We start from the raw sequence: 15274 nt of genomic DNA on the forward strand, positions 1-15274 counted from the left end.
TTAATGGGAGTCTGTCGCTATTAGTCGCTATCGAATTTGCCGCTATTATGCCCCGTAAAGGTTACTCCAGGTCAAAACATACGTGTCGTTAATAGCTTGCAATTTTTCTTGACATTTCTTAATTAAAAACATCAGCAGTTGCTAAAATTAGTATTGAGGATTAATTAACATGTATTTTTGAAAACATATTTGTAAAATTTTTGATATTATCACATCAAAAGTACTGAGTAACGGGACCGACTGAAATTTCTTGATAACAGTAATTCGGTACTTTTTTTCAAAAGTATCGACGGTACCAGTATTGGTACTAAAAAAGTATCGCGATACAGTAAATCGGTACTATAGTACCGTGGTACTGCCCACCTAGGGTTAAGGATTTTTGTGTTTTTGTTAGATCAAAGAGTTGTGTTTAAATCTCTTTGGTTAGATAAAAGTTCATTTTAATAAAGAGAAAGCTAGAAAAACATCAAAATATTTAATAAACGTTTTTTCAAGTCAATAAAATCACTTTTTTATTTTAAAGTTAACTTTATAGTTTTTAAATTAAGAAAAACATTCAATAGTAACCAAGTTATGACCGATGAATAATTTATACAGTTTTCGTTGAGATCCTGGAGGTGTGGCCAGGATGGCAAAAGAGCTGCCGTTTTTGGTTGAAAAAGTAGAACATAACGCAATGATTTCTTTTTGTTTTATTATTATTAGGGCTACGGACTAATACCGATCTACAGAGGTAACAACACCAATCTAATGATGGTTGATGTGATAAAAGAAATTGAAAGTTTTAAATTTGACTTGTTCTGGGCTACTAGTTTTTTAACTAATTGGGCCGGATAATTTTAATCATCTGGCAACACTGCGTATGGTTAGTAGAATCGTTACGCAAAAAGTATATTTTTGTTATTCAGGCTATGATATATATCAGACGTGGGCAAACTGCGGCTCTCCGGCATGTTTTTTGTGGCTCTTCTAGTCGAATCGTAAAATTCCAAAAAATGTAAAGGCTACCAAGAGTACCGTTTATGAAAGTTTCTGTGTAGTTTTTGTTTATTTAGGCCAGGATTTCGTTTATGACGTAACACTAGACATCGATTCCGACATTGTTTTCAGGTATAGATTCTATACTCTATGGCAAAGGTTGTCAAAATGCACCTCACCAACATGTTTTTATGGGTCTTTTAGTTAAAGAGTAATATCCCAAAATGACTACTAAAAGTATAATAACCAAATTGACAATCATTACTGATTTTGCGGCTCGCTGGTGTTTATATTTTTCCGCAAGTGACTCTTTCATTGAACAAATTTGCCCACCCCTGATATATATGCTTCATGTTATAAATTCAGATTAGAAGGTAGATGTACGTTAAGAATAGGTTGCTATGTTAAAAGGTCGTAGCCAGCCCAAAATTCTGAGGTGTGGTAAAGTTTGATGATTCTAGGTCAGCAATTGTATGGTTTAAGGCACCACCTCTCGACGTAGGAAGCGCCAAGATGCGTTTTGTAGGGAATTAGCCTAAATATTTTAGGTAGTAAAACTTAAGCCTCAAATTTTTTATAGATATAAAATCCACTTTTTGATAAATATATTAATACAAAACATGCAGAGAGCTGCTCAGACCGCCAACGTATGGGATGTATAGCCTATCAAACGTTGGAAATACTTAGAATATAGGCTACTTACTTTGATTCAGTGCGGTCGTTATTAAGATATACGTGCGACTCAACTACTCTTGGTATTGTCAGCTTTTTTTCGCCAACTATAGTCTACTTCACAAGCTTCTTCATAAATATTCGATAAAATGTTCAATTCTATATTGTCTCCATTGAGAATGTTCTGAAGAGAAGTTATAAAGCTTTATTTACGATACAGTTTTTGAAATAGTGGCAGCCTTAGTTTTAATTCTGCACGAAGTTTATGTAAATCTATGCTAACTTTACATAGCGTGAGGGTATCGGTAGATATGTAAAAATTATGCTGCATATGAAGAAAGGAAGAATAAGAAAGTAGGAAAGTATCATAAGCAGGCCATATAGCTTACTCTGTTGTTATAATCATGGCTGCCACTATTTCAAAATTGTTCAAAGCTAGTTTTCACAGTTTCTTCTTAACTTAATTTATGCTATACCATGGTAACCTAAGCTTAACTTATATCTACCTTTTAACTTTAACTCCAATAAAACCTAAACTAGCTGAAATATACTTTAGATACCCATTCTTCTAACCTAACGACCTATCTTTAACAACAGGCTCCGTGACCTACCATCAACCGGGGCTACTTTGATTTTGGGGGCTACTATGGTAATAACTATGGTAATACTACTATGGCGGACTGAGACGTGTAGAAAGGAAAATAGCCTCGTCCAAACAGGCTATAAGCGTAATGTTTTGCGGAAATGGTGCAGGGCAGTTTTTGCCACCAATGACTGTTTATAAGTCAAAGAATCTTTATGCAGAGTGGACTCGAAATGGACCCCAAAATGCTTTATACGACCATTCCGTGAGTGGTTGGTTTGACGCTTCTTTGTTTGAAAAATGTTTTTTTGGTTTGTTTCTGGAAGATGTCAACGACACTCCAGGTACCAAGATTATGCTGGGTGACAACTTGGCCTCTCATTTTAGTGAAAAAGTCTTGAAGGCTTGTGAGGAAAATGACATTAAGTTTGTTAGCCTGCTTCCGAATGCGACGCATCTCCTTCAACCATTGGACGTCAGTGTCTTTGGGCCAGGTAAACGAATGTGGCGTCGAATTTTAGCAGAATGGAGGAAAGAGAATCGTTCCAAACTCCAAAATCTGCCTCAACGACAATGATGGATTGAGTGCCTCCGATTATTGCAGCTGTGCTTAACAATGTTTTTTTGACACTTATGTTTTTTATTGCTGTGATGTTTTGTTTAATGCAAAAAACTATTAGAAAAGCCCCAAGGGAGGGCTACAATGAACATTTTAGGTATTTACAATGTATTATCGTAGTAGCCCCAACCCAGGGGCTACTACGATAATTTTTTAAAGTTGAATAAAAAAAGTGTGAAAACATAAAAATGAATTTTTTCTATTTTTTTGAGAAGCTTAGGACCAAAGTGTTACTCAATCAAGAAACAGACCCTTTTTGAGCAACATGTGAGAGAGGAGGCAAAGAAATGTCCTGAATCTTATCATAGTAACCCCGGTTGACGGTACATACCATGAAATAGCGAAGTCACTTTGTATAAACTAATGTTTTGTGTTTTCAAAGATGTTCTTGTATCAAAATGATAGTCTGGTCATAAAATGCATAACATCACTCAAAATTAAGCTTTGAATTTTTCGCAAGGTTAATGCTTCACGTAATTGACCTAACTTAATTTTGAAGGGCATAATAAATATTTAGTTTTCAGCATACTTGTCTCGATTTCATGGAATGATATGTAGCAGCCTGGGTGGTATTTTTAATACCATTACATCTTTTCCTGCAAATGTGTTTTCTAGATTTATTCATTGAAGTTTATGAGTTTGTTTTTTGGCAAACACATAAATGTCGTTTGATGTTTGGAAAATTGCTCGGAATAACTTCGTGTGAACACTCCTTTTAGTACATTTCCTGGTTGTTTTCCAGCATCTTTGCTGATAAGAAGCCTTTATTGGAAATGCCCGCTTCTTAACTTTAACACTGGTTGTTTATCTATATCTGAATGTGTCATCTTTAACTACATGTATGTAACATTGACAAAATATTGTCTTTCCTGCTGCAGCTGCAATGACTCGCAGTGTTTTTCTTGTCAAAAATTTTACCTTCCATCGCTTTCACGTTATATTAGCTCGCACTTCTGCCAGCGAGCAGAGATAGTCGAGTGAATCATCGAGATAGAGAGCGTTAACGACATGAATCAGCGAAATCAAGAGATGAGCTGTCTGAGTTAGTCATAGTGATTGCAACTTAATTAATAGACATCTTATAAGCCAGGGGTTCTTAAACTTTTTGGCACACGCCCCCCTTGACGGTACCTAAAAATTTCGCGCCCCCCTCATCACAAAATAAAAAAGCATTAAAAAAAACAACAATTTAATATCAATTAACTTTCATTAATGAGAAGGATGTAGTTGTTTTTTGGAAACCAAACGATTAATTCGAGGCTTTGTAGAAGATAATGCACATCTTAGGTCGGCTGCACAGTCAAGTTTGTTCCTAGGTTTTGTCTTTATATTCATGAACATGACGCTGCAAACGACTTGATCTCAAAACGTCGTTGCTTAGCTTTTCTAAGCATATCTCGCATTGCGGTACGACTTTTTCGTTCACTGTGGTATCTATAAAGCCATACGTCAGATAATTTTGGTCATACTTTCTCTTTTGTCCACTCAATACAATTAGTTTAATTACTAAAATATCTGGTTATTAAATCAATACTAAATTTACGTTTTACTTCATTTTACGGTTTTAATATTGGCTGACGTTGGTTTTACCCTATTTAAACCAGGTATGCGACATTACTATTTTTATTATGTGTGGCCGACACTGCACACAAATTTTGAATCGTTAATGACTCCAAAATTATACGTCGTAAACTGATCGGATATTTACAGGTTAGTAGCAAAAACATCTGGTTTCCTGTATACAGCATAATTGTAAAACTAAAGAAAGTGAAATTAGTGTAAATTTAGTATTTCTACAAGTGATACATTTGTAAAAGTTTTTCTTGTTACGCCGCCCTCCGTTGTGAGAAAAACAGGTCACGCTAAAAGAGAACAGTTAGTCAAGCTAGGATTGCATGAATGAGTAAAGGAAAATAATACGCTTCAACGCGGAGAGACAACAGATATTATGACGTAACAATTGACGTATTTCAGAATCAAATTTCAAAAATACAATTGCCATCGTGACACATTTTAAAATTTTAGTAAAAATGAACCTATAGTGAAAGTCAAGAAAGCATGTTTAGACATAGCTCATATAATAGACAGTTTGTCATCTCTCGCGCCCCCCTTGTGAATGTTACACGCCCCCCAGTTTAAGAACCACTGTTATAAGCAGTAGTATTACTTATGTTCTTGGTCATTTTGTAATGTTGAGAAAGTGTATAGCACCTATAATAAAAACCTTTTCTTGTAAACTATTTCTGTTGTAAAATTAAAACCTAAAAGGCTAGAGTATTCTAACCACACGCAACAATAGAGTCATATAATTCAAGAGGTAAATTAAGATAAGTTAAGACACCTTCATAAGTCAAAGTGCTCTTCCGACTTACTACAGGTAGATAGCCGGAATGGGCAGAAGCTGAGAACTTAATTCACAATGCAAGCCCACTTCTTCTGTACTAGTAAAATAGACATACATCTGTCATGATCTTGATTGTGTATGTATGTCTTAACCCACCTAATTCAACTTTAAATTAATTGATATGTATTCAAACTTATGAAATTAGTTTTATAAGTGCGCAGTGGCGGATTTAAATGGAAGTGTTCCATTGTTGCAACAGGTCCCTCAGAGAATTGACTTGTTTTTATTGTCATGCTGATAATTTGTATTGCAATTATATAAATAATGAAAAAGGCAAGCCAGGCTGCTTAAAATGCGAGAAAAACACCTCTATTGTTTTGTCATGTTGATCTGAATAGACTGAATCCCATAACAAAAATTACAGATAATATCAATTGACAGGATATCAACTGGACATTAACACAACTTTGACCAACACGCAAAGGAATATCTTTTAATTATTGGCATGTTTGCAACGTCTACGATTGACTTTGCGCCTATTTTAATAAAGCTTTGGTTTTAAAAAGTTCAACGATGGGAATGTTCTCATTCTTTTCCCCTTGCAGTCTGTTCAATTCCTTGTTTTGATTATTTTGAATACCGATACGACCTCATCATATAACAAACGTTTAATATAGCTTTTGCACAAAGTTAAAATTAAAAGAAACATGTCATATGTCAGAATTATATAAGACCGGAAAAGGGTGGACAAAACAATGTATTAAAATCACAAGTAGGTAATAAGCAACTGATAGTGTCTAGCATACTTGACACATAGTAGTATTTTATGGCACAAGCAAATTAATAGTAATACATGAAGTTACCGGGTTTGCACGATGAACACATGATTAGTTTAAGGCTAACCTATAGCTTGGCTCCAAAGACAGGGGTGACCTTGACCAATATATATATATAGCCTAACCTTTCATTTAGGCTATATGTAGGATACTTTTATGCTACATTCGGTTGCGTTTCTGACTTCTGCACTAGACCCTTTTTTAATGGATACTATACTTGTATTATTATATATATATATATATACTTTTAATACTATATCCCTCCTTACTATGTGTACCAATCTATAATTATTTTAATTGTGATTTTAATATATGTGTTAAATTTAATTTTAATTAATTGGGTTTATTACAGGTTTTGTTGTGACTTATTAAGTCTATAACATGGCTTCTAGTGGTACGGATAACCTAGACTCTACTGAAACAGCTCAAGCTGTGATAGATGTTGCATTATTGCGTTGTTACATCGTAAATATAGTTCCAATATTGCTTGAAGGTGGTCTTGAGTCATCTAATTCCCTTGAAAAAAAGCTTCAGGAACAGTCTGTAAAGGACTTGTTAAACAAGTTTGTTGGAGATGGACAAATTAAAACACTTATGGTGGAGAGGCTATCTTCAAAAGGTTTGTTGATACATGGATTTATGAAAGAACAATTTTAGTTTTGTCTTATATATATGTATTGAACTCTTGAAAATAACAAACTTTTTAAACTTAATATTGATCATAACTTAAGCTCTTTTAACTGTAGGACTATAAATGATTAGCCCATGCAAAATAAAAGATAACAGAATGTGGTCAAACGAACAATTCACAAAGTCTTATTTTTGCTGTTAGTGATGTACCGATGCCAATGTATCAGCCCTTCTCAACATTGTTTTTGACATTTCACAGAAGCAAAATTTTATGCAACATGGTGTTTTTCTTACGCACTGCACCATATAATATATAACCTTGACAGGTAACTTGCCACTTTTGCAGTTGTGAACCCGTGTTTATATGTATGTGCATAGTCTTTTCTTAAGGTGTTTTTTGAGACTAAAATGGTCTTTTAAGTTTACACTTCTGCAACTACAGCAAACCATTAGCTGTTACCGGTTAATTTTTAATAGGTTGCATTCTTTTGAAATTTCTTAGTGTTCGCCAAAGGAAAACTTAACTAATAATTGGCCACCACTTCAATACGGATTGAAATATTAATGCGGATGTTATAGAGGTAATAAATCTTCTCAGCCAGCTCACAGGCAAATAGCCGAATTCACAGTTTCAAAACAAACATCACTTGATGCTGAAAAAGCTGTCACAAAAGTTTACTGAATTTTTGAAGCTGCAACACGGCAATTGTGACGAAGGTTGCACGCAAGATGTCACTATACAACAAGTAGACCGAGTTCTGGACTGGTGCACATGTGACATCGATGCGAGCTGCCTTGTTAGTATTTTCAAAACAAACACTTAAAGCTATAAAAGCTGTTATTACCGTATAAAATGCCAAGCATAAATTTAGCTAAACTTCCTGTATTACGAAAACCAAAACAGGCAAGTCCAAAAACAAGCTGGCCTTAAATCACATAGTGGTTGTCAGTAAATATACCAGCGAAAGAATTTTTAATAATATGTAGTGATTATTATGACGTTACAATGTCAAAACAATACGCTTGACGACTTGGGTTTGTATACATGAACTGTTAATAATGTTCTTTTTTACCACATTAACCAGTACCGGACAAGGCTAAAGCAAACATCCAAGACCGAACTGTACCAACCATTTGATAATTTAGGCTAATTTAACATAAAATGTTCCTGTTATACACTTAAGTACGCTATAATCATACCTCTTACTATTGATTTTTACTTGTCGGTAAAAAACTTTAAAACTTTGTACAGTTTTTTTTCAACACATTCTATGACCACGATAATTATTTCAATGAAGTTAAAAAATATTATTTTTATGCCACAAAAAGTTATGAAAGAAAACATGAATTTTTTGGTGTAAGCCAAATACCCATCATACGTTACTCTATATTTCCTTATCTGGACTGGATGTAATTTTCATTAAAGCTGTAGGTTGGGGGATCAAGTAAGTACCTTTAAAGCAATAAAGTTTGAAAGCAAGGCCATAAATAATAAAGGAGATATTCACGTTGGAAAAGCGACAAAATTTGAAGTTTTTTGGAGATTTCCCAAAAAAGCAGCCATGTGATCACGTTCATATACGACCGAGAGAACCTGACCGAGATTTTATTAAACCCCATCCACATACCAAATTTCAAGAACATCTGATGTTATTTATGCGAGTTCTCGCACGAAAAACCCAAAATGAGAAGAAAAGAATAATGCGTAAAACAATGCGTATTGAAATTGATTTCGATCAGTAACAAAAACCCTATATGCTCGGATGATAACACGTGTTTAGAGTGATGTATAAGTAGTCTAAATCGTAGCATACTTATGAATACAAACAGCTAATTCAGAGTGCTTGCTTTATTATTTTCTCTCTCTTTTCGAAACCAACTTTTGCCTCTTAGGAGGGTCGTAGGGTCTACAGCTCTAGTAGCTGATGAAACAGTTCGCGATCTTTCGCCACGTCTGTCAGTTTGGCTAAAAGAATACCTCATCGTGACCAGTAATGTAACTGCACTACCTGGTTCTTGGTCGACTTGTTGGTCTTTACCGGTTGGAGTGGCAAGCATAACTTGGTTTGCAAGTCTTTCATGAGGCATTTGAGATGACCAAACCATCGTAGTTGGCACCTCTCAATTCAAAGAATTAGGGGCTGAAAATTTAGAGGTTTTCAGATTTTGGTGCTACACATTTGATCTAGTAGCGTTATACCATAAACCCTCCAGTAATATCTCATTTCTGAAACCTGCGTGAGTGCCATCTTTCAGTCATTATCCAAGATTCATGACCATAGGTGACAATTGGAAGGAAAACTGACTTATAAATTGAGAGCTTTGTGGTCTTAGAAAGCTATCGCTTCATGACAATCGACCGTTGAAGCTCACGCATGACTGCACTTGCTTACCAATTCAGTTGTTTAATTCAGTGTTCTGCCTTTCATCACTCATGAATTGCACTCCCAGACACTTGAACAACCGCACCTGTTTCAGTGTTTCTCCGCACACTTGCAGTGAGCATTGATCAGGGTTTCTTAAGAAGCAGAGTACCTCAGTGTTCTTTATGCTTATTTTCATCTCGGACTCATTGTGAACAGTTGCAAAACGATCGAGTGCATGCTGAAGGTCACGTTCGGTAGAAGCCAGAAGAGCTAGGTTATCTGCAAACAGCAAATGACTGCTCTTATTGCTTCCAACCATGACACACTCTTCGCCATGGCGGTGCCTGTCTATCCAGTTCCTGTAAACTATGAAAGGAGATGTGACAGCACACACCTCTGGCTGAGTCCAACATCCACAGTGAAAGATTTTCACTTGGCAAAATCTATTCGAACGGACACAAACTTTAGGGCAATTATACATTGATTTAATGGTTACTAGTAAGCTACAATCAATATTGTACTCCTGCAATACTCTCCAGAGACCATAGCTGATCGAAGAACTTGCTCATAGACATCTTTTGCGTATTTCCAGCATTACAGTAAAATCAGCAAGGAAGCCTTAATTACGCTAAGTTTAACTACGACTATGTGAATGGATAAAGTCCACAAACTTGTATGGTATGGTATCACAGTCTTTTTTCTCATGCTGAGGAAATTTTTCCGCAATATAAAGTTGGCGATGAATCTACATTGCTCCAAGCCCCATTTATTGAGCTTGTCTTCATGCAAATTCTGAAGGACACACATGTATTGCTCTTTTTTAATATTTTTGTATTGCCTGAATTTAAAAGTGTTCATCACGACCACTGCACAGAAACAAGTATTGTTTGTTTGTTCGTTGTTTGGACATTGTTCATTTGTTTATCGTTCGTATATACTGGGTATTACAGGTACATTGGTAGCACAACTGGGAGTCAAACCGGTTTGCATTTGGCCTTTATTAATATAACTGTGACTTAGTGTATGAGTCATAGCTAGAACATAGTGTTCAAAAACTCTCATGTAACGGTTGAAGACTGTTAAGCATGTTGTGATTTTGTTTTCGTATGGGTTAAATTGGAATTGGGGTTACAAATGCAGATAGCCTGATAAATGTATGTATACGGATACACATATAGTTTGTTTCATAAAACGTATAGTTTCAATAAATAGTAGCAAGAAAAATTGAAACGTTTAAATCTCGAGTTGCCAGTTTATATCTTGGACTGTATCACGTGCGGATGAGATTTTGTGACAGTATAAAGTGAGAACTGTCCTCAAAGGTTAAAAAGCACTGAATTAATGAATTATCTTTGTATTTTCTTGAACATCCTTTGACATTTGCAACAGTTTTGATATTCTGCTCTTTTGTTGAAACCTTCTAGATGACAATGATGATTCTGAAGAGAAAGAAGTGAGATACTGCGTTTCACTTGATGTCCATTACACCAGTGGTAAAGCCTCTGGGTATGTCAATTTTGTTTATATGTATAAGGGTATAAAGATTCAATTTCTAGGGTACTTTTGATGTTTATAAATGTGAATAAAATATTTGCTTATATAATATATTATGATCCAAAATTTGATAGCACTAGAAAATATGTTGATTTTTTGAATTGTATATATATGGTTTGCTAAGTACTGTCTTGTATTCGGTAGTAATATGTAGCGGATATATATGGATATTTATTAAACTTTGATATATGTACTGTATATATCAATCATATACAATTAGATTTTTTTAGCAATTTTGAATTAAACTTAAACGCAAACTTATGCAACTCGGGTTATTTTTTGTTTTTTGTTTTATAACATCTGATACTTGAATATAGAAACTGGATCATCTTGTATCATATAGAGTGGCTGTAAAATCAAAACTAAAAGTGAAGTTCATCCTGCTGTTTACTGGCTTATTGATTTTTCAGGTTGGTGCTTATTAAACGTGGGCCATTGGTGATTGCAAATAAATCAGTGGGATCACAAGTGCATGCTATTACACTCATTGAAGATTCTCCGTATGAAACATTGCATTCTCTTGTAAGCTGTGCATTTGCTCCATTTTTCAAGTCATACGTTCAAAAAAGTGGAAAACTTGACAGGTAAGCCAAGTTTGTGTAAATCTAAGTGGTATTTATTTATCTTTCCTGGTTTTATGGCCATTTATATGACTCATTACAAATATGCAAAGCAAGGTTGCTACTTCTGAGCCTCCTTTAGTAATATTCTGGCGGCAGGTGGCAAAGGAACTGCCCTTATTAGACCAAAGCATCATTGATGCTAATATGCTATAACTACCAGTCTGCCATTGTCCAACAATACTGCACCCGATCCTGAAAAGCATAACTTTGACCAAACTCACTGTCATCAAAATTTCACCTAAAAACATCAGGCCCAAGTTGCCATGGCCATGCTGTTGTCTAAGTGCATTATTACTGATGAGTGATGACATATCTATTGTGCACACTTTTAATGGTTTCATTTTGGGAATTCCCCGATGTAACCAACCGACAAACTCGAAAGTGGTTAATTCCAGTGTTGCTATTTGAATATGGGTGGTTAGCACGATGCCAACCACCAAACTTTACCAAACCCAGAGGGCTTTTTTGTTGACAGAAACATAATTACAAACTTAACAACATGAGCATTGGATACGGCTCGATTGTGTCAAATCAAGAATGGTAATTGCGTCTGTTTAAAGCTCTTATTCTGCGTTGAAGTTCTTTTTCAATTTTGTTCAATAAGACCACGATAATGTAATTGGTAAACCAGCACCGTATACGCTCAATATCGTTAGCCTAAAACCAAATGGGCTTTGCCAATTGCGACGGGTCGTCTACTAAATGTAACTACAGAAGTATCGCATATTCACAGATTTTAATAGGTAGTGATAGAAGGGTCATTCCATGTCAAATCACCCAATGGGTTTAACCCCTACCTCTTCGATTTTGCTTAAATTTAGTATATAGGGAGGTCTTAGCATAATTAGCACAAATCCAAAATATTATCTCAATCGGACCAGTGGTTTTAGAGATATAGGCCCTCGAATTTTCGAATTTTGGCAAAAACGGATGCGGTCGGCAAATTTTAGGCCCGGATATTTTGGTAACCGGTGGACCGATTTTGATGAAACTGGTGTCATTGGAAAGGTAATTTCACAAGGAATCCAAATCTGTCTTTCTTTTCTTGATAGAAGCAAGTTAAATGTCTGTGACCTTTTGACCTATTGTTTGACCTTGAATTTCACCTTGTGGCCCACGTGACCTTGAAATTAAATTAAGTCCAAATTATACCCCAAGATGTTACCTACAACATATAAAAAATCCAGAGATGTAATATTTTTGGTTTATTAATAAAATACACTTCAGTGGGCATACCTGACCATAAAATGACTATTTTGAAACTGGTTATGCATTAATGTACACAAATACACTACAGGAGATATGTCATAGTTTAGTACAAATCCAAAACTTATAATCCTTATTCAAAGTATGATGTCATATTGTATTAACACTATAACAGGCTTTGCTCATATTAATTGACATTTTAATTAATTAATCAGGCCTTCACAATGCTTTTCATTAAAATATTGCAAATTTACATAGGCTACACAAATCAATGTAAAAGTAGGCTATTAACAATATGATAATACTCCTGAAGTTAACATTTCCATTTTTTACATAGTCCAGTTATTTTAACATTGTCAGGCTTGATGATGCTGTACATCCAAGTGGAAAGTGTAAGAGATGGTGTGTTGATGACTTATTTTCAGGGACATGGACAACTGTAGCTTTTACTCAGAAGAAAGTTCCTGCCACCAATTTCAATACACACGAACCAGTTTCATACGTAGCACAACCAAATACGAGGAAATCAGGTTGCTGAGACTCCGAACTGGGCGTAAAACGAACGACATCAAGACGATATGTTCTCATCATGAGCAGGAACTCTTAACAAAGTTTTCTTCACTCAAGAAAAAACGTTGCGATCCGACGAATAAACATCCGGGGAAATCTAGGACTAAATCATTACGTGTCGTTAGTTTGGATATGTTTGAGAAACTAAGTGATCCTCCGTGTGTTGTAGTACCTGGTGTTAAAGTGTGTTTCGAGTGTTTAATGATTCTTCAAAGGCAAAAGGTTCAATCAAAACAAGATGTTCGTATCTGTACATGTTCTTGGTAGCTCTGAGACTGTACAAACTTTTCTTTTAACTGTGTCATTACGCTTTAAATGGTAACGTTGGTAATCCTTTGCGCATTGTTCATCATCAGAATCTGAACTGTATAACGAAACTTCGTACGAAAGTTCTAGCTTCCTCTTCAATGTCCGGGTTGCAGATGCAAGTTTTTGTTTACCTTTAGTTATTTTAGTGGAGGTTGGCATGTGCACGGTTTTACTTGGGGTTTCATCAAGATCAACTAATGTTGTATTGAGATTGAGAAACGAGCTATTCACATTTTCAGTTGAACTATTGTCGACATCCATGTGCATTGCACTCGTTTCGTCGGTTTCATCTTGTTAAAAGAAAGTTTTAGCAAAATCGAAGAGGTAGGGGTTAAGATTTTACTTTTTTTGGGTGATTTGACATGGAATGACCCAGAACTTCGCTTACTGTATTTCATTTCTGCAAACATTCAATACAGTACTACATTTGTGGGTGGTTACAATGGCTTATGCCGAACTAGAGGTTTTTAACTTGCCAATACTTCACAGTGATATCGTGAATTACGATTATGATGTCATATCGTTATGTCAACAGCACAGACGAATTCGGTTAATCGCATAATCCGTTTTATCGCATGATTGTAAGTCTCAAACCATAGCCGACGATTTGTTAAGAAAATGCTTTGGTTGATCGCATACTGGTTTATTGTATAATCCGGTTTATTGAATAGAAATAAAAGCTATTTCTTCCATTTACCGAAACCTCAATCGCTAGATTCAAGTTACAGAAACGATTTTAAATTTTGAACACGCAATGTGTATGCTGCACACTCTTAAAATGAAGCCGCCAATTGCGCATTTGTTTCATTTTCATTTGTTAAACCTCACAGATTTTTATACGGTGTTTTTATACAAATGATGAATCAGTATGTCATATATTTGAGTATAACAATGACAGTAAAATGTTGAGAGCGACTAACTCACCGTATGTATATCACGCAGTTCTCTCTTAAAGATAGGGCTTAGGTTACGAAAAGAGTTGGGTATGGAAAAGTTGATTTTAGTTATTTGGGATTTAATTGTAATCAGATTTAGATTAAAGGGTAGATTTAGGTTAGGTAACAAGAAACTGTAAATAATCGCTTTAGACCCACGACGTTTTCCGGTGAAATAGACCTTCAACATTTTCCTCGACGACGAAAAATTCATCTTGCTTATCTTTAGTGTCTGCAAACCAGTTAGATATTGACGATTGCGTGGGTAAGACACATACACTTCAATAGGGAAAGAAGATTTCACTGCTGGAAAATTTGTGGAAGGCAACGGAGATTTAAAAAATATCCTTCCTATGAACGTTACGTAAACGACAAGGTGAAGACGGAAAGCATTAAGCCTGCATAGTTTTCAAAATTCACTTGTGTTGTGTATAGTCCTTCGAAAAGAGGGTTGTTCTGTGGGTCTTGTGTGTTGTTTCCTCCAGCTACTGCAGGTGGAGTTAGACCGGGAAGATTACTGCAATCACCATACGGTAAACATTTCTATGTATCATGACCAGGGCTTTGGAGCCCGGAGCCGGAGCCCGGAGCCGGAGCCCCGGAGCCGTGCAATTTCAACGGAGCTGGAGCCGGAGCCGGAGCTCTACTTGAAATTTAAATGGAGCCGGAGCAGGAGCTGGAGCCAGTTGTTTGAAACATAGCTCCGGCTCCGATGTATTTTATAAGATGCTAGGCTACTAGCCTACTATTATAGGTTGAATTCACATAATTTAAAAGCAACCTTTCACAAAATTAAGAATTGTTGCCTCTTTAGCGTCACCTTTTCTAACTAACTCAGGTTGCTGGGGATTTCACAGCAGAGCAGTCACACGTTCGTAGCTGCTACCGATTGTACTGACTACTGACTGAATTAAAAGAGGATTTAAGAGATAAACTTTTGTTTTTGAAACTAGATGCATGCACAAAACACAGAATAAACTATTTTGCAGTAAATGCTCAGTTTGTTAACTCTAAAAATGAAGTGAGCATTTTTACATTGGCAGTAAAAG

The 15274-nt window shown here is 35.7% G+C and overlaps 1 protein-coding gene and 1 long non-coding RNA gene across 2 annotated transcripts in view; both read left to right on the top strand.

Moving 5' to 3' along the window:
• Positions 1–823: 823 nt before the first annotated feature.
• LOC143445125 (uncharacterized) lies at positions 824–6384 on the top strand. Its single transcript, XR_013113794.1, has 2 exons — positions 824–2949; positions 3068–6384. It is a non-coding gene; the product is annotated as an uncharacterized LOC143445125 (long non-coding RNA).
• Positions 6385–6388: 4 nt separating this feature from the next.
• The window catches only part of LOC143445123 (cytoplasmic dynein 1 heavy chain 1-like), a 160868-nt gene continuing 151982 nt past the window's right edge, over positions 6389–15274 (top strand). The window contains exons 1-3 of the mRNA XM_076944003.1: positions 6389–6651; positions 10453–10534; positions 10993–11166. Of these exons, the coding sequence (XP_076800118.1) occupies positions 6414–6651; positions 10453–10534; positions 10993–11166 (494 nt within the window). The 5' untranslated portion in view covers positions 6389–6413. The remainder of the gene's footprint in view (positions 6652–10452; positions 10535–10992; positions 11167–15274) is intronic.

The sequence above is a fragment of the Clavelina lepadiformis genome, chromosome 2 (assembly GCF_947623445.1).
Source record: "Clavelina lepadiformis chromosome 2, kaClaLepa1.1, whole genome shotgun sequence".
NCBI classification, from domain to species: domain Eukaryota; kingdom Metazoa; phylum Chordata; class Ascidiacea; order Aplousobranchia; family Clavelinidae; genus Clavelina; species Clavelina lepadiformis.